This window comes from Leucopleurus acutus (genome assembly GCF_964270905.1).
Source record: "Leucopleurus acutus genome assembly, chromosome: 6".
In the NCBI taxonomy this organism is placed as follows: Eukaryota; Metazoa; Chordata; class Mammalia; order Artiodactyla; family Delphinidae; genus Leucopleurus; species Leucopleurus acutus.
The window spans coordinates 118,631,093-118,649,718 of NC_139149.1; the positions used below are offsets into that span (position 1 = coordinate 118,631,093).

At 63.0% G+C, this 18,626-nt stretch overlaps 2 protein-coding genes across 3 annotated transcripts in view; one reads left to right on the forward strand and one right to left on the reverse strand.

Annotated features, from left to right (window-relative positions):
- The window catches only part of FARP2 (FERM, ARH/RhoGEF and pleckstrin domain protein 2), a 93,124-nt gene extending 87,408 nt beyond the window's left edge, over nucleotides 1-5,716 (forward strand). Inside the window, exons 22-27 of the mRNA XM_082841885.1 lie at nucleotides 2,299-2,381; nucleotides 3,200-3,318; nucleotides 3,544-3,704; nucleotides 4,690-4,797; nucleotides 4,981-5,132; nucleotides 5,425-5,716. Coding sequence (XP_082698011.1) covers nucleotides 2,299-2,381; nucleotides 3,200-3,318; nucleotides 3,544-3,704; nucleotides 4,690-4,797; nucleotides 4,981-5,132; nucleotides 5,425-5,494 — 693 coding nt within the window. The 3' untranslated portion in view covers nucleotides 5,495-5,716. The remainder of the gene's footprint in view (nucleotides 1-2,298; nucleotides 2,382-3,199; nucleotides 3,319-3,543; nucleotides 3,705-4,689; nucleotides 4,798-4,980; nucleotides 5,133-5,424) is intronic.
- A 365-nt stretch (nucleotides 5,717-6,081) lies between these two features.
- On the reverse strand, nucleotides 6,082-16,904 carry STK25 (serine/threonine kinase 25). 2 transcript variants are annotated; one of them, XM_082841449.1, is made up of 12 exons: nucleotides 16,831-16,904; nucleotides 16,205-16,327; nucleotides 11,927-12,157; nucleotides 11,232-11,288; nucleotides 10,619-10,727; nucleotides 9,825-9,982; nucleotides 9,550-9,735; nucleotides 8,887-9,032; nucleotides 8,608-8,722; nucleotides 8,354-8,425; nucleotides 6,769-6,905; nucleotides 6,082-6,600 (listed from the first exon to the last, which is right to left on the reverse strand). In XM_082841449.1, exons 2-12 carry the CDS (start codon nucleotides 16,232-16,234, stop codon nucleotides 6,561-6,563), a joined length of 1,281 nt encoding a protein of 426 aa, XP_082697575.1. In that variant the 5' UTR covers nucleotides 16,235-16,327; nucleotides 16,831-16,904; the 3' UTR covers nucleotides 6,082-6,560. The 2 variants fall into 2 exon arrangements, with proteins under 2 accessions (XP_082697575.1, XP_082697574.1); XM_082841448.1 differs by having other exon boundaries at nucleotides 16,769-16,890.
- Between the last annotated feature and the right edge of the window lie 1,722 nt (nucleotides 16,905-18,626).

An 18,626-nucleotide genomic window follows, 5' to 3' on the forward strand; every position in this document is an offset into this window, starting at 1 on the left:
CGCCATCCGCACCCTGGGCGCTGCACCACCTTGCAGAGAGCATCAGAGCCTCCGCAGGTGTCTCTGTAACATTTGTTCAGCTTTTCCAACTCTCAGCAAAAAGGGGTCAGTTTGAATGACCTCACCTGCCATCCCTGGAAGCAGACCCCATCTGTTTTAAAGTATACTTTTAAAAATTATACCTTCAGCATAGAGAAAAACTGAAGATGTACGGTGAAAAGCACTCATCGTTGTACTACTGCCCAGTAGTAAGTGCCGTCAGCATTTCGCCATCATCTGGGGAACACCCTCCACAAGCTGCATTGTAATCTGCACTGGTTTTGCTCGGCAGTTCACCTCGAACATGCTCCTGTGTCCTCTGCTTCTGCCACCGGCTCAGGAGCCATGAGTAGTGGATTGGGGCGCCGGAGCACACTTTAGTTAACCAGCTCCCTGCACCGGACGTTTTGGCTACGTCTAGTTTCTCAGAATTAGAAACAGCACCATTGGATCTTTCTACGCGTCCTTAGTTACGGCCTTGAGATAAACCGCCACGCGTGTATGTGAGCCTGGGGCTCCCTGTTCCCAGTGAGTGGCTGTAGGAGCGGCTGACTGGGTGGCCTTCCCTCCAGGCCCGTCTGCGCCTGCGCCGTCCCAGCCTTGGGCAGCGCTGGCCATCCACCCCATCCTCCGCGCCCCAGGGATGGCCAGCAAGGCCGCTTCCTGCGCCCTCTGCTCTCCCCCAGGAAGCACCGGGCGCGTCTGTCGCTCTGGCCTGTTAGTGTTTGTGAAGCGTTCCTAAACCCTTCCAGGTCTCAGGTGCCTTGCAGGTACGTAATTCCCGTCACTTTGCCTGCACTTCAGTGTCACCTCAGAGTTTATAAAGTCCCTCCAGACGGGGATCGCGTTTGTCTTGTCCCTAGAATGGCCACGGGCACAGAGGCCCGACGAATATGTGTTGAAGGGGTGAACTTAGATGTTTTTCTGTGGTCGGTCTGTCCATCTTTTCCTAATTTAGGGTTTCTGTCCTTGGCACGGGCTCAGAAAGTCTTTCCCACACCAAGACTACGTTGGTGTGGGACTTTCTTTACTGCTGTGCTTACGGTTTTTTCTCTTTTACCTAATCCGCCTAAAATTTGTTGGTTTTGATGTTTTTAGGTTGGGATGTAACATTTTCTCCTCGTATAGTCAGTTTTCCCATTATTTGTTACATCCTCCATTTTCTTACTGATCCCAAAGTCTGCCTTTATTATATAAAAAATTCTTGTCCTTACACTTGGATTCTTTCTGAAGGTTCTGTTCCATTTCTGTCTGTCCCAACATCAGTCTACACTCTTCTAATTAGTGGTGGTGTAAGGGTTAGTCACTGTGTGGGTAAGTTCCTTCCCTTATTTGTCCTTCTTTTTAAACAGTTCTTTGCTCAAGTATTTATTTAATTCTTCTAAATAAACTTTGGAGTCATTTGGACAGATTCCTTCAAGAAACAACATTGGCGTTTCTGTGGAAATTGCATTAAATTTACATATTGACTTGGAGGGGGCGGCCGACATCTTGATAACCTTCTCCTCCTGGCTGCGCTCCTGTTAGTTTCAGACCCTTTTAAGTCCAGCGTGAGGCTCGGTGGTTGGCATCCCATGTTCTGGGGTGGGTCACCTGTAACTGGCTGGTCCTGGGGACAGACAGCCAGCCCTCGCTCCTGACTGTGGAGGGAAGGATGGTGACTCCTGGCTTGTGAAAGACACCGTTTCCTTCTGTTTGTATATAAGAGATACTATCAGAAATAACGTGTGGGATTTTGGCAAAGGTGTTTCAGCATGTGGAGGGGGATGGTCACTCTTCTCCCTTTGACTTTGTGACAGGGTGGGTTCCATCAGTCACCTTCCTCATTCCTAGAACAAGCTCACTTGGTCAGAGGACAGTTTCTCCTCTAGGCTGTTAGGTCTGATTAAGGAATACTTTGTTCTGGAGTTACTTCTCTTAATCTCTTATAACTGAGATTAGCCTGAATCTAACTCTGTTAGCGTTTGGTACCACTTTATAAACATGAATTGTCCAACTCCCTTTTCAACTAAAATGCTCAACCTTTTTTCCCGTGCTTGATTTTCAGCTAATAGTGCTGGACCCACCGGTGAGTAGTTGGGTGCCCATGGCCCTCAGCTTGCCCACCTGGGCAGCAGGCGCCATGGCGCGGGGGTCCCTTGTGTCTCCTGTAACCCCTCGTAGAGTCGGCGTGGGCTTGGTCGGCACCTGTGTCCTGCCGCAAGCTCGGGTTCCGCCAGCCCCGCTCCGGGTCACACTCCCCTCCTCTCCCGCCCGCAGGTGGAAGAACGTGAGAATGAGTGGTCTGTCCCGCACTGTTTCACCATCTACGCCGCTCAGAAGACAGTCGTGGTGGCAGCCAGGTAAGGGCCTTCCGCCCGCGTTCCGCATCCCAGCGGCCCTGGTCCCCTCTGAGTTGTGAGAGTGTCGCGGTCGCGGGGACACGCAGCCCCTCGAGCACTGCTTCAAAGCTACGCGACCGCAGGAGCAGCTTCACTGTCCGTGGGAGCTTGTGACCATTGAGACCATCCGCAGAGACTGGCTGTGACACTGCTGGCTGCTCAAGGGAGGGGGCCGGCGGGCTAGCGGGGGGAGCCCGGCGGGGCGGCCACACCGAGGCCTAGCGTCACGTGCCTCCCGCCCCGGAGCTGGGCAGCAGGAGGCTGGCTGGGCCGCAGCACAGGAGCAAACAGACGCTTTCCCCACTCCCCACACCCTGTGGACAGCAAGGCGACCCGAGCTCCTGGCGGCCTGGACGCTGTGCCTGGTCCCTCCCCTGTGGGAGCCCGCGTCCCCAGCTTCTTCCAAAGGTGTCGTCCTGTGTCCGGGCGGGCGGCGCCTGGCTCTCAGCTCCCGTCCTGCGGGGTCCTGGCTGATGTCGGAGCACAGGGCACTGGACTCCCACCGGGAAACGCTGGCAGCTTAATTTATGATCCAGGACCCAGTCTCATATTTCAGCTTCACAGCCCCAGAGACCTAAACACCCGTTCCAGGAACTAGGTACCCTGTAGAGCACCCCCGTTCCAGCGTGACAGGTGCAGGCTGGGCCTCCAGCAGCGTCCTGACAAGCCCTCTGGACCCGAAGGATAGGGCGCACGAGGGGGAAGCAGGCACCCTGGCCTTCTGCCCTCCGGTGGGAGGGGGCCCTGCCCAGTGGCTGAGCTTCGGCCCTGCCCCGCAGCACCCAGCTGGAGAAGGAAAAGTGGATGAGGGACCTCAACGCTGCCATCAATGCAGCCAAGAGCAGCGCCGACACGGCCCTGGCACCGCTGGGCAGCGTGCTGTGCCCCCTTTCCCGCAGTGAGTGCTGGCCGGGCCCCCAGGAGACAAGGAAGCTTTCCCGTGGGTGTCACCCAGGTCACGGGCAGCCCGCTGGGCCCACGTGCTCTCCGTCCACGAGGGACGTTTCGGGCGGGCGGGAGCTCTTCTGGCAGGAGCAGCACGTGGTCTCGCACCCTGCCTGCTGCTGGCCGGGGGCGCGGGCGGGTCCCGTCTCCTCTGAGCAGGGGCTGACTTCTCCCCCAGGGCCCTCCGACGAGGTCTCTCTGGAGGAGTCGGAAGACGACGCTCGCAGGGCCCGCTGCTCCTCAGGGGGGCCGGGCCAGCACCGGGCCAGCACTGCCATGCACGTGTGCTGGGACCGCACCACCAGCATCTCCAGAGACGACCGCAGCGCGGCCGTCGAGGTGCGGCCACTGGAGACCCTGCTTGTGTGGGCTGATGGGACACCCGGGGTCCACGGTGGCAGGGGAGAGCAGCCCGGGTGGGCGGGGCCGGGAGGGCGCCGTCAGGAGCTCTCTCCGAAGGGCCTGTCGCCCCGGGATCCTGGGATGGCTGCCTCCCTCACCGGGAGCGGCCTCTTTGCGCCTGGGCCACCTCTGCCTCCACTTGTCCTGAGCTTCCGCGGAAGCTGGGGGAGGGACCAGCAGAGCAGGTGAGGAGCGTGGGTGGGTCCTGACACGGCGGGGGGCGGGGGGGGGCGGGGATTGTGGCCAGCTCGCTGGGGCCTGCAAGACGGCGGAGTGGCCCTGGACACCGCGTCCACCGTCTGTGCCACCCCCTCACGTGTCAGAGGCGCGGGGCCCTCGTGAGCATCAGCCCCGACGGGGGCAGAGGCCTGCGTCATGGGGAGGGCCCTACCGTCTGTGGATGCACTCGGGCCCGTGTGCCTCGCCCCAGCGCGAGGTGCGAGGACGGAAGCGGTGGCGCCGGCCGGAGGGCAGGAGGGCCAGCGCAGAGCGGCGCAGGCCTCGGGGCTGAGCGGGGCGGCCCCTCCTCTCCCTAACAGCGCCACGCTGCAGGCCGGGCCGCTGGCTGCGTGGGCCTCTGTTTACGGGGCACCCCTGCCCCCCACCGCCTGAGAACCTTCCTGTCTGGGCTCCGTGTCACAGGGGATTGGTGATGACGGGAAAGAAACTGAGCGCCATTCTACTTCGTGGTCCAGACTTTTTACCACCCTCCTTTGTTAGCTGCCAACGAGCAGAGCGTCAGAGCACGGGGAAGGGCACTGCGTTCGTGTCAGTGCGGAGCCAGCGAAGCCTGTGGGGGGGTGACCCTGGGGAGACACCTGCTCCCAGGAGGCCCCTGGGAGGACAGAGCCCGCAAGAGTGGCTGTCTTGGGGCTGGCGGTTCTTGGACACCCGTGCCCACAGGCTTTTCTTTTCCTTCCAGAACCAGCTCTCGGGATACCTGCTGAGGAAGTTCAAGAACAGTAGCGGCTGGCAGAAGCTGTGGGTGGTCTTCACCAATTTCTGTTTGTTCTTCTACAAAACTCACCAGGTAGGGGTGCTTAACCGAGCCCGAGGGGGGCTCTGCCCTTGGCACTGCAGGACCGCCAGGCCCGCCCACTGCGCCCTCACAGAACCCCCTCGGTTCTGAACGAGCCTGGCCCCGCCGCTGCTGCCGTGTGGGGAGAGGCGGGGGGCTGGGTGCCTGGCGAGCGCGTGCCCTGCTGCCTTCCAGGATGACTGCCCCCTGGCCAGCCTCCCGCTGCTGGGCTACAGCGTGAGCCTCCCCGGGGAGGCCGACGGCATCCACAAGGAGCACGTCTTCAAGCTCCAGTTCAAGTCCCACGTCTACTTCTTCCGGGCTGAGAGCAAATACACGCTAGGGAGGTAATTTCGCGGGGGGCTGCCAGGGCCCCCCGTATCTCCTCGGCTCTCCCTCTTCCACTGAGGACACCAGAGGCGGGTTTTCTGGGTCCTAGAAAGGAAGGACTGAGCACTGCTTCCAGGCTTTTAACTGGCCCATGCTGAGTCCCATGCCCTCCTTATTTGGGGTCACTCTTGGGAAGACAGTTGAGCGCAAGCCCACTGGTCTGATGGTCAGAGCACGCCCGCTTCCCAAACCATCTGCTGTGGGCGGGGGACGGGTCCCGGTCCTGACGGTCCCGAAACCTCTTCTCAGGTGGATGGAAGTGATCAAGAGCGCCAGCACCTCACCAGGGAGGGCCGGGACCTCCGAGGAGGCGGCGTGAAGCCCACCCCGCCCGGCTGAGGACAGACCCGAGCAAGCAGAGCAGCACGTGCCCACGACTGCACGTCCCGTGTCCCCCCCTCCAGACTGGGTGGATGGGCCCCACTCACAGGGACACCTGGGAGGGGCATAGTCCCCCTCAAGACCCAGTCACCCCCTTGGCCCCATGGGGCAGCGGGATGAACACACACGTGCGTGGAAATGGGCCCGGCTCCATGCACTGCCGAGGCTGGTGCCCACCTGCCCTCTCTGCGCCTCCAGAGCAGGACTCTGCCCTTCAGGCTGGGTGAAACGGGGGGTGGGCAGGGCCCCTGGGTCACAGCCACATGGAAGTCCAGCAGAAACCACTCTGCCGCCCACCCCCCAGACCTCTGCAAAGTGGAAAGCAAAGTCCCCGTAATTTATCAGCCCCCATGAGGTGTGCTGTGCTAACCTGCGTGTGGTTAAAAATAAAGGGCATCTCCTGTATGCCTGCGTGCTGCCCCTCTCTTTCCAGTGGGCACACGTGGTCCCTGCTAGCTGTGACGAGCTCAGAGGCCTGGAGCGCAGGCTGTGGACCCCGCCCGGCCACCACCAGCATGTCTCCAAGTCAGGTCTTTATTGAAAGTGGCAGGAACTTCTCAACGGTCTATGAAAACCAACTCCTTACCCTCAGGCTATTTAGGGAAGCAAGGAAGTTCGATTTTTCTTAAAAAACAACATTCTGGCTGACAAGTACTTATGAGAAGACACGGTACCTGATCCAACACCACAAGGCAAATCTACAACCTCCAAGGGCCATCGGGCCGGGTGGGGAGGAGGCATATCTGCCCCTCAGTCTGGGTGGCCGCACTGCCCGGGAGCCCACAGAGGGGACGGCCAGGCGCCGCTCTGCTGCCGAGTGTGGCCGTGGCCTGGCCACGAGGGGGTCGTGGCAACGGGGCGGCCCTCTGCTCGGGGCTGGGGGCGTGGCCCGGCAGGGAGGCCTGCGGCCCCGACAGCACACGGGGTTTCCAGTCAGCGCGGTCCTCGACAAGGCAGCTCAAGACGAAGACCCCTCTCTCCCCTGTGTGCGAACCGCAGCGGCTTCAGCGGGCTGACGTCAGGTGGTTTCTGCTGTGTGAAAACCTGCGGACCCGAGGCCCCGTCACTGCTGCCGCCGCCTGGCAGTGCCGGCCGGGGTGGGGTCTCCGGGACACCGAGCGAAGCCAGTGCGGCCCCGTCCTGCCGCCTCCTGTCCCAAGGGCGAGCACCCAAAGCGCGTCCTGGGCCTCCCCCCCGCCCCAGCACCCTCACCTCTGCACGCGCTCCACCAGCTGAGCCATCAGCTTGTCCGAGATGCCGGGGCAGGACTCCTCAGCCAGGCTGAAGGCGTTCTCCAGCTCCTCCAGCGCCCCCAGGCCCCCGCCGCTCTGCTTGTGCTTCTCTTTGAGCTGCAGAGAGACCCCCGTGCGCCTGGTCAGAGGCTCAGGCTGGTGGCCTGCTCCCCTCGCCTGTGACTCGCAGCGTGGTCCCTCCACACAGAGCTGGGACAGCAGGTCCCCGGAACGCCTGCGGGCGGGGCTCCCAAGAGAGGCAGTGGCCGCCCCACCCCCCGCCTGCCCCTGCAGCACCCGCGTCCTCAGGCCTTGGCTCTCCAATCACGTGGCTTCCCCCTGACCAGGGTCCTAGAAGCCCACAGCTCAGGTCCGCCAAGTGAGAAGACACAGCCAGACCCGCCGGCCCGACCTTCGGGACCAGGCGGCCACCAGCACCGCGGGGCTGTGAGGACCCAAAGGAGAGAGATGCCCTCCCTGCAACTGGCCTGGCAGGGAGGGGCTGGAGACTGGTCAGCCCGTCCCCACCACGCCCGACACTACAGAAACAGTGGTGCACACCTTCCAGGACACCCCCCCAGCAGCCGACTTCAGGCAGGCCCAGCCCACAGCGTCAGGACCCTAAGGGGGCCCCAGCCAGCCTAGGTGGGGCTCCACCTCCCCACCCACCTCCCTACCCAGACACACCAGCCCACGGCCCAGCCCACGGCCCACCCCTCGCAGCTGGGACGCGAATGAACACACACACACGCACGCGCACACACCATGCAGCCCCAGAGCTGCCGGCCCCGCCCCGTGGCAGCCTTGCTCAGGCTTCTGATCCAGCTGTCCACGCTGAGCCCCAAGAGCTCCTGCCGCACAGCCCCAGGTGCCCGCACAACCAGGGGCAGTCCCTCCAATCCCGTTCCCCCCACTCCAGGCATTCCAGGCCCCTGGAGGTGGCAGCGTGCCTGCCTGCATCCTGACGCCCCTGCCCCGTGCCCGCACCCCACCCTCCGTGGAAAGGCTCTGCTGTTGCCACGCTCAACATCCCCTCCTCCTTCCCCGAGCTCCAGGTGCCAGCGACACCCTGGGTGTGAACCTGACCTGACCACAACCCACTGCCGGCTGACTTATGCTCCTGGGGATGCTACCGACTGCCCATGAGCAGGTGACACAGACGCCAGGTCACGTGACCACTGGGGAGTTGTCCTTAAGGGCTCCCTGCCCAGGGCCTGACACCCAACACCAAGATCTAAATCTCCCGGCCTCTCTAGACAGGAGAGTCACCCCGTGTTTCTGGTTCAAGACAAAAAGTCCTAAGACAGTAATTCACGATCAAAGCTGCCCTGAGACCCCAGAGAACCCTGGCAGGCTTGGGAACTTAAGGGTCACCTTAGGCCAGCTTGCCCCAGCCATCCCTGGCCCTTCCACTCAGAAGGCCGGGTCCACAGGTCCACCCTCGTGGGCTTTACGGGACCCAGAAAGCCTGCGCACCGGCAGGCTGGCCAGCGTACCTGGCCCTGTGGGGGCAGCATCTCTGAAGAACAGCAATACAGCCCCTGCCCCCCAGGCCCGGCCCTCACCTCTCCAAAGACGGGTCGGACCAGCGTGGACAGGCACTGGGACCTCGGCTGCCTCTTGACAGGCTCCGCTGACTGCAAACACAAAGCGCGGAGGGGTGAGCAGGGCAGCGAACTCAGGTGCCCCGTTTCCGGTCTCCTGGAAACCCGCCCTGGGGAGCACACGTGCCCAGGAGACATGCCCCCCCACAGCCCTCCCCTCAGTCAGCTCTGAACAGGCCTCCACCCTCCTGGCGTGGGCGCGGGGACAGCCAGACCTTCTGGGGGCCATGCAGGGCCGTCCCCTTGTGCAGCTTGCCGTGCGGGCTCGGCCGGATGGTGGGGGGGAACGTCCAGACGGGGCCCTGCTCTCCGTCCTCAGGGTCTCCGTCGCTGAAGGGGAGGAGGAATAGTCACAAGAGCCGCGAAGCGCACCTGGCCTCACGGCCCTGAACGCTGGGCCCGCGACACCAGGAACAAGCACCCAATTCCTACCCCCGAGCAGGGACCCCGCCCCTGTGCCCACCGAAGCCCCACAGGACGAGCGGGGCCCCTACATGTCGGAGTCCTCGGAGCTTGACTCCTCGCCGTGGCCCTCTGACTTCCAGCGCTTGTAGCGGTCGATGAGCTCAGTGAGGAAGGAGGTCTTCTTGGTGTAGCGCGTGATGAACTTGTGCTTCAGGAGCTCCTTGGCGGCGGGCCGCTGCCGGGCACGGGCACGGGTTACCTGGCGCCGGGCAGCCAAGCTCTGCCCTTCGAGCTCCGGGGGCTCAGGCGCAAAACAGCCTGGGCCGAGCCCTGGGCCTCAGCCTTGCTGCTCCCGGGGGCTCGGTGAGGGGCCTCCGGGTGGGAAGGGGCAACAGGGAGGCTGGGGGGTGCTGCACGCCGTCCTTGCCAGGGGGGAGCCCTCTGGAGCTTCCCCGGACCCGCCGGGGGTTGCAGCAGAGCCCACCCTGGACCAAGAGAGGCTGGGGCGAGGGGGCACCTGGCACAGGGGAGGGGGCCTCAGGCCCCATCGCCTCGCAGCTCCCAACACACACACACACACACACACACACACACACACACACACACACACACACACACACACACACACACACACACACACACACACACACACACACACACACACACACCTGGGGCCTGGTTCCAGCGCGGCCAGAACCCGCCCAGCCATGCAAGCTGGCACCTGCTGGAGCGGGGGGCCTGGAGGTGCTTACGAATCGGGGGTCCTTGTTGAGGCACGCCTCCACAAACTCCCTGAAGGGCTTGCTGTGGCGGCCCTCCAGCGTGGGTGGGCTGTTCTTGGGGATCAGGAACAAGACGCGCATGGGGTGGAGGTCGGAGTTGGGGGGCTCGCCCTTGGCCAGCTCGATGGCCGTGATCCCCAGCGACCAGATGTCAGCCTGGACGGAAAGCCACACGGGGCCACTGCAGCCGGGGCACCTTGAGCGCCCCCGCCCGCGACCCTGCCCCCCCCCCCCGCCGCGCCCACCTTGAAATCATAGGCTGACTGCTTGATGACCTCGGGCGCCATCCAGAAGGGGGTGCCCACAAACGTGTTCCTCTTGATCTGCGTGTCCGTGAGCTGCCCTGCCACCCCGAAGTCTGCCAGCTTCACGTCACCCTGCTCTGAGAGCAGCACGTTGGCAGCTGCCCGACACAGGACAGCGGGGCGTCACCCTCCGCGCCACGAGGGCTCCCGCCCGCACGCAGCTGCCCGAGGAAGCGCCTCCCTCCTGGCATCCGCCCGACGACCTGACCAGGGCCCCAGGGCACTGCCGGCAGGTGAGGGGCACAGCCACGTGCTCCCCCCCGGCCAGGCTCCAGGGCCCTCGTGGTGGTCGCCTCTTACGAAAAATCCCACAAACAGAGCGACGGCCCTTCCTCCCAAGTCACACAACAGGCGGAGGTGACCCTGACCGTCCCCTCACTCTGCCAGTCACCTCCCGTCAGCCCCTCAGCCAGGTCCCTCCCTGGTGGCCTGGCCACTCGTGTACACCAGCACGGTTGCCCTAACTACACCTCACTCTCAGATCTAAGACCTGAGCGAGAGTCCATGTTTTTGGCCTAAATAGGGTCCCTCCTACGCTACGTGCAGAGCTGCTCTGCCAGCGCACAGGGACACGGTACTCAGAAAGCTCTGTCCGTTACTGGCAGTGTCTTCTGGAAGACAGAGCAAGATGGAACCGCTGGGTTTCCGAGGCCACGGGGAGCGCAGGCTGGGCGCACTGAGTACCGCGAGCCCCATGCCCCAGAGCCGCCTGCCACCTCACAGCCCCGAGGGACCTTTGATGTCTCGGTGTATCTTGCGCTCCGAGTGCAGGTACTCCAGGCCCTTCAGGATCTCTCGCAGGATGGTGGCGATGTAGGTCTCCTCCAGGGGACCCGGCTTAAGCTGCAGACACAGAGGAGACACTCGGACCTCCCCTGTAACGCCGGCCCACCCTCCCTTCCCTGCCACCCAGAGCCAGCGCCAAGGCCTGAGCTCGACCTCCTCTCTACCGGGCGCGGGGTGACCCTCTGGATGGCGGGGGCTTCCTACTTCTTTACCCACTCTCGAGAGAGAAGTTCCAGATGCCACGTCACGTGGGTGTGGGGGAGGCCCTTTTCTGAGGACAGACACACGCTACCTTCACCTTCGCTGTAAACGTAACAGCTGAGAACGGAGTCCCGGCCACACCCCTGAGCTGTCTGCCTGGGGGAGCTAACCACCCTACCCCCCAGAGGCCTGCAGAGGCCCGGGACCCCTCAGCACCGGCTGGGTCCCAAGGAACATCCGATGTGCCAAGACGGCAAAGGGAGGGAGGTCACAGGAACCCAGGGCCCAAGGACAACCCCCAGACAACTTCAGTCTGGCCCCCCGCCCTGCGGGCCACCCACTGCGCGGCCCACACCTCACCAGGTCCAAGGCGGAGCCGCCGCCCAGGTACTCCATGATGATCCACAGCTTCGTGCTCTGGTACCAGAGAAGCGCGCATCAGCACGGGGCAGCCAACAAGCATGGGACCCCGACACACGCCCCCACCGGGGTGACTCAGCCAGGACGCCCACCGGGGACGGGCTGTGGCAGCCCAGCCTGGCTCCCCTCCCACCACGCCCCCGCTGCAGACGCTCTGCAGACAGACCAAGTGCCCGGTCAGCAGCCGAGCCCCCTCCCTCAAAGCCCTCCTGGGAAGGGCTCCAGGCTCCGGCTGCGGGGGTCCCAGAGCTCTCCCAACAGATGCACCCTTGCCCAGGCAGCGGGCGCAGCCAGGCCACTCCAGAGCCGGCCGACCCGAGACACTGCTCACGCCCTGCCCTCCCAAGGGCTCCCCCTCAGGACGAGGCCAGGCCCCTCTCTGCATGCACGCTTGGCCCTGGGGGCTGTCGCTTCTTGGGGGCCCTCTCCACTGTGAGGCTGGGTCCGTGTTCACCTGTCGGGACCCCTGCCCTTCAGACCAGGCCCACGTGGGAGCAGACCCAGCCTCGGCCTCCCAAGCAGACACGGGGACTGCCGGGGCCGTCCCCGTGCTGGCCACAGGGAACCTGGACGGCTCCCCGGAGGGGTGGGCACAGGCGTGGCTGGCGCAGAGCAAGCCCCCAGCCCGCAGGCACCTTCAGGTAGGAGCCGAAGTAGCGCGTGATGTAGGGGCTGTCGCACTGGCTGAGCACCGTGATCTCCTGCTGGATGTCCTCGATCTCGTCCTCAGCCTCCTCCAGGTCGATGATCTTGATGGCAACCACCTCCTTGGTGCGGTTGTCGATGCCCTTGTACACCTCCCCAAACGAGCCCTTGCCGATGCGGTCGAGCTTGGTGAAGAGCTCCTCGGGGTCCACGCGAGAGTGCTGGGGACAGAGAGCGGGCCAGGCAGCCAGTGACCCCAAGAGCCGCGAAGAGCCAGGGAGTGCCCCCAGATGCTTTCCTCGCTTCCTTTATCACTTCTCGTTCAGAAGATAAAGTTACCCTCCACACAAGGGAAAACGCCCCCAGAAAGCGCGGCGAGACCTGGGCTCTCGCCAAGAAACCAGGGCCGTGGGCAGGCAGAGGGGCCACGCAGGTCACCCCGACCTGCCCACACCCCACGCCTGGGGAAGGCCCAGCAAAGCACAGTAACGGGTTAGGAGGGACAAGTCGGTAGAGCACAGGGAGGCGGGGCCCGTGAGACGACCCTGGGCGACGCTGTAACCACCCAGGAGCCAGCCTCACGCGCCCTGCCGGCTTCGTGAGAAACAGCCTGTCCACACTGGATCAGTGACTATAACAGACTCCCCGGGGGAAGGGACGAGGGATGTACGGAACTCTCACCGATCTTCCTGTAAACCTAAAACTGCTCTAAAAAATAAAGCCTGTTAATTAAAACAAAAAACAAACCCAGCACACGTTAACCGAGTTCTCCCTGCGCACCTGGAAGCCACACCCGGAAGCCACACCCCTTAGAGAGAGTCCCATTCGGGCCCCCAGATCAGTCCTCACACCAGCGCAGAGCTGAAAACTTGACACTTTCTTGGGTGCTTGATCTTGGAGGTTCAAATATACGGAACGCCGTCCCACCCAGTGCTCAAGGCAGAAGCACAAAACCACCCTAACAGGCGCTGAACCGCTGGGGCAGGAGGCGCTCGGCACCTCCTTGTCCCAGCACCTGGACGCTGTGGCAGAGGGGCATCCGCGGTGACAACCCTGCTTTTGTCCCTGACCCTCAGTGCATCCAAGGCGAGACAGCTCCACGTGGGGCTGCGTGGAGGCAGCAGCACCAGAGAGCGGGTGGGGCACCCCTGGCATCGCCCCCACCCCCGCCCCGCGGTCCCCTGGGCTTCTGAGATCACCTCACTCCCACCGCCGACCACGTTCTTAGAGCCTGGAGCGGCCGCACAGGCGCTGCAGCCCCAGGACCCACGTGAGGTTCAGCAGCTCTGGGTGGGACCCATGGAAAGGCTGGCAGGGAGCATAGCATTTAGTCCAGACAGAGGTGAAAAGGGTTTTCCAAGCCCTGCCGGGCCTCAAATCCACCAGGACTCACGTCCCTCCAAACCCCAAGCACCATCACCCAGAGGGCGTCTCGGGGGGCGCCCACCCAAAGCGGCGGCGTCACCACTTGCTCGGCTGCTAAGCGCTGTCCGTGATGGTGCTGAGGGCGGGCCCATCCCAGGGCAGCCGCGCTCACCAGGTCCGGAAGAGACAGCCCTGGGGAGCACAGAGCCCACGTGCACCCCTGGGGTTCACGCCCAGGCAGAGCTCCGTTTGCGGCCCAGCTGGCTCCAGACTGAGATGACGTGTCAACCCCAAGTGGCCAGCGAACTGCCTTCCCAGGAGAGGGCGGCAGGTGATGGGGCCTCGGGGAGGGCTGGGCCAGCGAGCCTGGGACACAGCCCCCTTCTGCCTGCCCCTCCGCCCGTGCCCCTCGGCTCAGCCAGCCCAGGAGGGCCTCTCGCACCCCTGGGGGCCGGTCCAGCAAACCACTCACCCGCACGCCAGCCCCAGCCCCAGCCCGAGGCAGGGCTGGCACGGCCCCGGGGACGCCTCCGGTCCCACCAGCGCTCCTTCTGCGGTGGTCTCAGAGAAGACCCAGGGGAGGTGGACCGAGGCCCGGCAGCACTGATGGGCACCACTGTCCCTCCAGCTCTCGGGCCTCTGCCAGCGACACACGCTCCCCGTCTTCTCCACGCGGGGCAGGGCTGGGGCTGGTCCCCCGCAGCGGCCTGACCAGGGATACCCCAGGCAGGGTGCCCAGCCCTCCACGGCCCCAAAGTGGGAGACAGGGCAGACCCCTAACCAGATTCCAGGCTCGGCAGGGAAGCAGGGAGCCCTGGCCCCAACTCTCACACTCTTTGGGTCCCCACCGCTACAGGCCAGTCCCCTGAGCAGACAGCGTGACAGGAAGGCTCCTGGCCGTGACCCCAACCCTACAGGCACATCACAGACACAACCTGCTCACAGCCCTGCCAGCGGAAGGAGAGACAAGTGCTCCGGGGCCTGGGTCTCAGGCTGCCCTTCCTGACAACACGCGTGGTCTGGACAATCGCTCAGGCTGCTCGCTGGGCCCAGACCCTGGTTCTCTGAATCAGCCCTGGGGCTGCCAGGTCTGCAGCTGCCACTCAGCAGTGTGTCTGTATGTATGTCCACTTAGCGATACGTCTGCCATAAGCGTCACCCTCCAAGATGAGGGGTGCCCAACGGCCCCCACCACCCCACGAAGGGTGGCAGCCAATGTGCACGCGGTGCTGCCTGCAGCCATCCAGAGCCTGTAGGCAGGGCAGGAACCAGCTAGGCAGGGGCCTGACATGCAGGGCTCCCCCATGCCTGTGGAGGAGCACACCCACGGCCCCATGCAGGGGCCGCCTCGAAGGGCCACAGTGACAACCGTCTCAAGAGAAAACAACGTCCTGTCAGGCTTCCTGCCACCGACAAAGACCAAGTCTCTCCACCCCTAAAAGGACAAAAGGGGCTTCCTTCCTTTGGGGTCTCTTCCTCAGCTCCTCTGGGCCTGCGCTCCCTTCCCCGGGCATGTGATCCGGAGGCCCAGGCCACACTCCAAGCGCCATCAGCACACAGGTATGGGGGGGCTCATAGCTCCCATTTCTCATTCTGGGACCCACGGGAGCCACTCCTATAGCTCTTTATAAAAATAAACTCGAGCCAGACTTCCCTCCCAGCATCTGAGTCATGTAATTTAAGACACAAGATGTCACTGATGAACGAAAACCCACCAGCTCACGTCCGCGTCAGCGAGCAGGCCCTGGGGCCCATCTGCAGCCACAGCCGGTCCAGGATGCCCTGCCCAGCAACTGTGTGAGGCGCTCCAGGTTTCTCCAAGGAGCCCAGCTGGGCCTGGAGCTGACCCTGACCCCAGCCCCGCCGCCCACACACAGACACACGCTTCCTGTTCCTCCCGAGCACCCATCCTCAGACTCAGCCCACGGAAGTTCTCTTTAAGAGGACCTCCCGACACCTTAGAGCGCTCAGCCTTAACCACGCTGGAGCCGACAGGATGAGAACAAGACCCAACAGCTAGGACGCAGGAACACCCAACTGCCAGGTGGCTCACCTCACATCAGCTTCGGGTCACACTCGATTTGAACTAACAAAAGAGGGGGAAACGTATGGCCCAGAAGCCCAGAGCTGGCTGCCCCGACGCTCTTATCCAGAGCCACCCAGCCTCAGGGCACACTGTGGAGGGTCCCCAGTGCAAAGCCAGACGCCTCAAAGTGGCTGGGTGTCGGGAATTATGAGAACCAATCAACCAGAAAAGAAAGGCAGTGGGCGCTTTCCAGGCAGGCACCTCCAGCCCAGGGGCAGCCCTTTCCAGCCCCCTTGAGAGAAACAGGCACACACGTGTCCTCGGCTTTCCCTGCACACCGACTCTCCCAACAGCTGCTAAATCCCATTCTCAGCCCCTCCCGTCCCCCCCCAGCCCCTGCCCCAGCCGGACACGGCCAGCGTCCCTGCCCAGGCCGAAGCTCCATGTGGACCCCGACCTTCCACATGCTTCCAGATGCGCAGACCCAGGTTCCTGCGGGCCGGCCCGGTTCCCAAGATACGTCTCTGCACGCCCTCCGCTAACCCTGCACTGTGGCTCTACGCTGACAGACTTGGAGACTCCTGCCCCACAGAACGCTGCAAACCAGCCAACCGGAGTCGGCCCTGCACCCACCAAGCCTGAGCACCGCAAGACTGCTCCCCGCTTTGCGCACGGCTGTGCATCACAGGGCTCCCCACGAGCTCCTCCCTTCAACCCACACACGCCTTAGCAGGGGCTGCTCTTCGGAAACGCCAGGACGACTTTCAACAGACAGTCCTTGGTGAAGCGCCCTTTCTCAGACCCTGCACCCAGCGGTCCGTGTCAGGCGCACGTGCACCGACGACACACACGCCCGCGGTCCAGACGCCCCCCTTACCTGGTTGGCAAATCCCCTGAGGTGAGCCATGTCTGCGCGGCTCTCAGACCATCCGCTGCACCGCCGGGAGGCCCCGAAATCCCGCCTGGAGGCTCTGGAACTCGGCTCACCCGCTTCAGTCAACTGCAGGGAGAGCAGGCCTGCTCGGTGCCCTGTTCCGGGTACACGGGGCTCCCCGCTCCCCTGGGACCCGGCTGCCGCCCCCTCCTCCAACCATCTGGGGACCAGCTGGGGTTGAGGGCGGGCTGGAGTCAGAAAGAAGGGCCATTCCTCCGAAGGATCCCCAGTGCCGCGTTCTCCTCTTCGCCCGGCCCAGCCCAATGCCTCCCCGGAGGAGCCACCCAACACCGGGCACTCCTCGAAGCCCCTCACACCTCCGCCCCCGGCCCCCGCCCTTCCTTCAGACCCCGGACCCCCGCCCCTAACCCCTCCCCCAGTGCCCTCTCCGCGCCCCACCCCCACCGCCGACCCCGCCCCCGGAGCCCTTCCCCCGCCCCACTCCCCCCGCCGCCCGGCCCCCTCCCCAACCGCCCCAGGCGCGGGCCCGCCCGGCAGCGCGCCCACCTCCGGGGGGCTCCATCCCGGCCTCCCCCGGCCCGCTCCGCAGTGCCCACGAAGGCTCCCACCCGCAGCCTCCGCTCGCCCGGAGATGCCTGGGCCCTCCAGTCCGCGAAGCAGCGACAGTGTCGGCGGCGGCCGGAGAAAGCCCGGCGGCGGCGGCGACGGCGGCGACGGCGAGGGCGCGCGGCGTCGTGGCCCAGCGCGGGGCTCTCTGGGACACCGAGTCCCTCTCTCGCCCTGCGCCGCGGCGCCCGCAGGCGCTGGACTACAAGTCCCGGCAGGCCACGCGGCGAGCAGTGTCGCGGCCCGCAGGCGCGCCGCGGAGCTCTTTGGGACTCCGAGTCCTGCTTCCTGAGAGGCTCGGGCCTACGTCTCCCGGCAGGCCGCGGGCCGGGGCCGGGCCGGGGCGGCCGTGGGGTGGGGCCGCCCCTCCGCCCCGCCCTCCCCTCCGCCCCGCCCTCCCCTCCGCCCCGCCCTCCCCCCCCGCCCCGCCCTCCGCCCTCCGCCCTCCGCCCTCGCGCTGCCCCTACTCCTTCCCGCACCTGGGAGCACCTGGCCCTGGGCTCCCGTCCTGTCCTGCAGGCCCCGCCCCTTCCAGCATCTCCGGTCGACGAGGGATGACTGGGTCTGGACGTGCCCGGGAACACTATTCAGCCTGAAAAAGGGAGGCGGTTCTGACACAAGCCACTGCCTGGATGAACCTTGACGACGTGGCGCTAAGTGACATAAGCCAGTCACGGAAGGACAAATACTGTTTGATTCCACGTATGTGAGGTCCCGAGAGTAGCCAGATTCGTAGAGACAGAAAGGTGAAGGGTAACTGCCAGGGTGGGCGTATTGTTCAATGCGGGCAGAGTTTCAGTTTGGGAAGATGAAGAGAGGTCTGGAGGTTGGCTGCACACCTGTGTGAATGTATTTAACGCTGCTGAACTGTACACTGTTAAGATGGTACGTTTTATGCGACCTGTATTTTACCACAATTAAAAATAAATAAAATAAAATGAAATAAACCTATCACAAAGGGACAAACACTGTATGACTTCACTTAGATGAGGGGTCAAGAATAGGCCACTTCAGGCTTCTCTGGTGGCGCAGTGGTTGAGAGTCCGCCTGCCGATGCAGGGGACACGGGTTCGTGCCCCGGTCCGGGAAAATCCCACATGCCGCGGAGTGGCTGGGCCCGTGAGCCATGGCCGTTGAGCCTGCGCGTCCGGAGCCTGTGCTCCGCAACGGGAGAAGCCGCAGCACTGAGAGGCCCGCGTACCGCAACAACAACAACAAAAAAGAATGGGCCAATTCAAGAGACAGAAAGTAGAATAGAGATTTCCAGGGGCTGGGGGAGGGGAAAAACAGGGAGATATTACCTAATGGGTACAGAGTTTCTGTTTGGAGTGATGACAAAGTTCCGGAAATAGACAGTGATCATAGTTACACAACATGGTGAATTTACGAATGTCAGTGAATTGTACACTTAAAAATGGTTAAAATGAAAAAAAAGGTTAAAATGATACATTTTATGTTCTTCATATTTTAGTACAAATTTTAAAAGAGCAATGATAAATTGGATTTCATCAAAATTTTTGAATTTTGCTTTCAGAAAGACATTATTAAGAGAATGAAAAGACAAGCCATAGACTGGAAGAAAAACTTGCAAATCACATATCCAACTGTATGTACTGAGAATATATAAAGAGCTCTCAAAAATCAACAGTTAAAAAACAAACAACCCAATAAGAAAAAATCGAGAATAGACTTCAACAGACACTTCCCCACAGAGGACACATGGATGCCAAATAGCACGTGAACAGATGCTCAACATCATTAGCTCTCAGGGAAATACAAATTAAGCCCATAATGAGAT

What these genes read in the sequence shown, in the direction of transcription:
- STK25 (XM_082841449.1), bottom strand. Translation starts at nt 16,234, where the DNA reads ATGGCTCACCTCAGGGGATTTGCCAACCAG. An exon ending in AGCTCCGAGGACTCCGACAT is followed by an intron (nt 8,723 to 8,886) that starts GTAGGGGCCCCG and finishes CCTCCCCTTCAG; the next exon opens with CGACGGAGACCCTGAGGACG. An exon ending in CCCTGCATGGCCCCCAGAAG is followed by an intron (nt 8,426 to 8,607) that starts GTCTGGCTGTCC and finishes TTGTGTTTGCAG; the next exon opens with TCAGCGGAGCCTGTCAAGAG.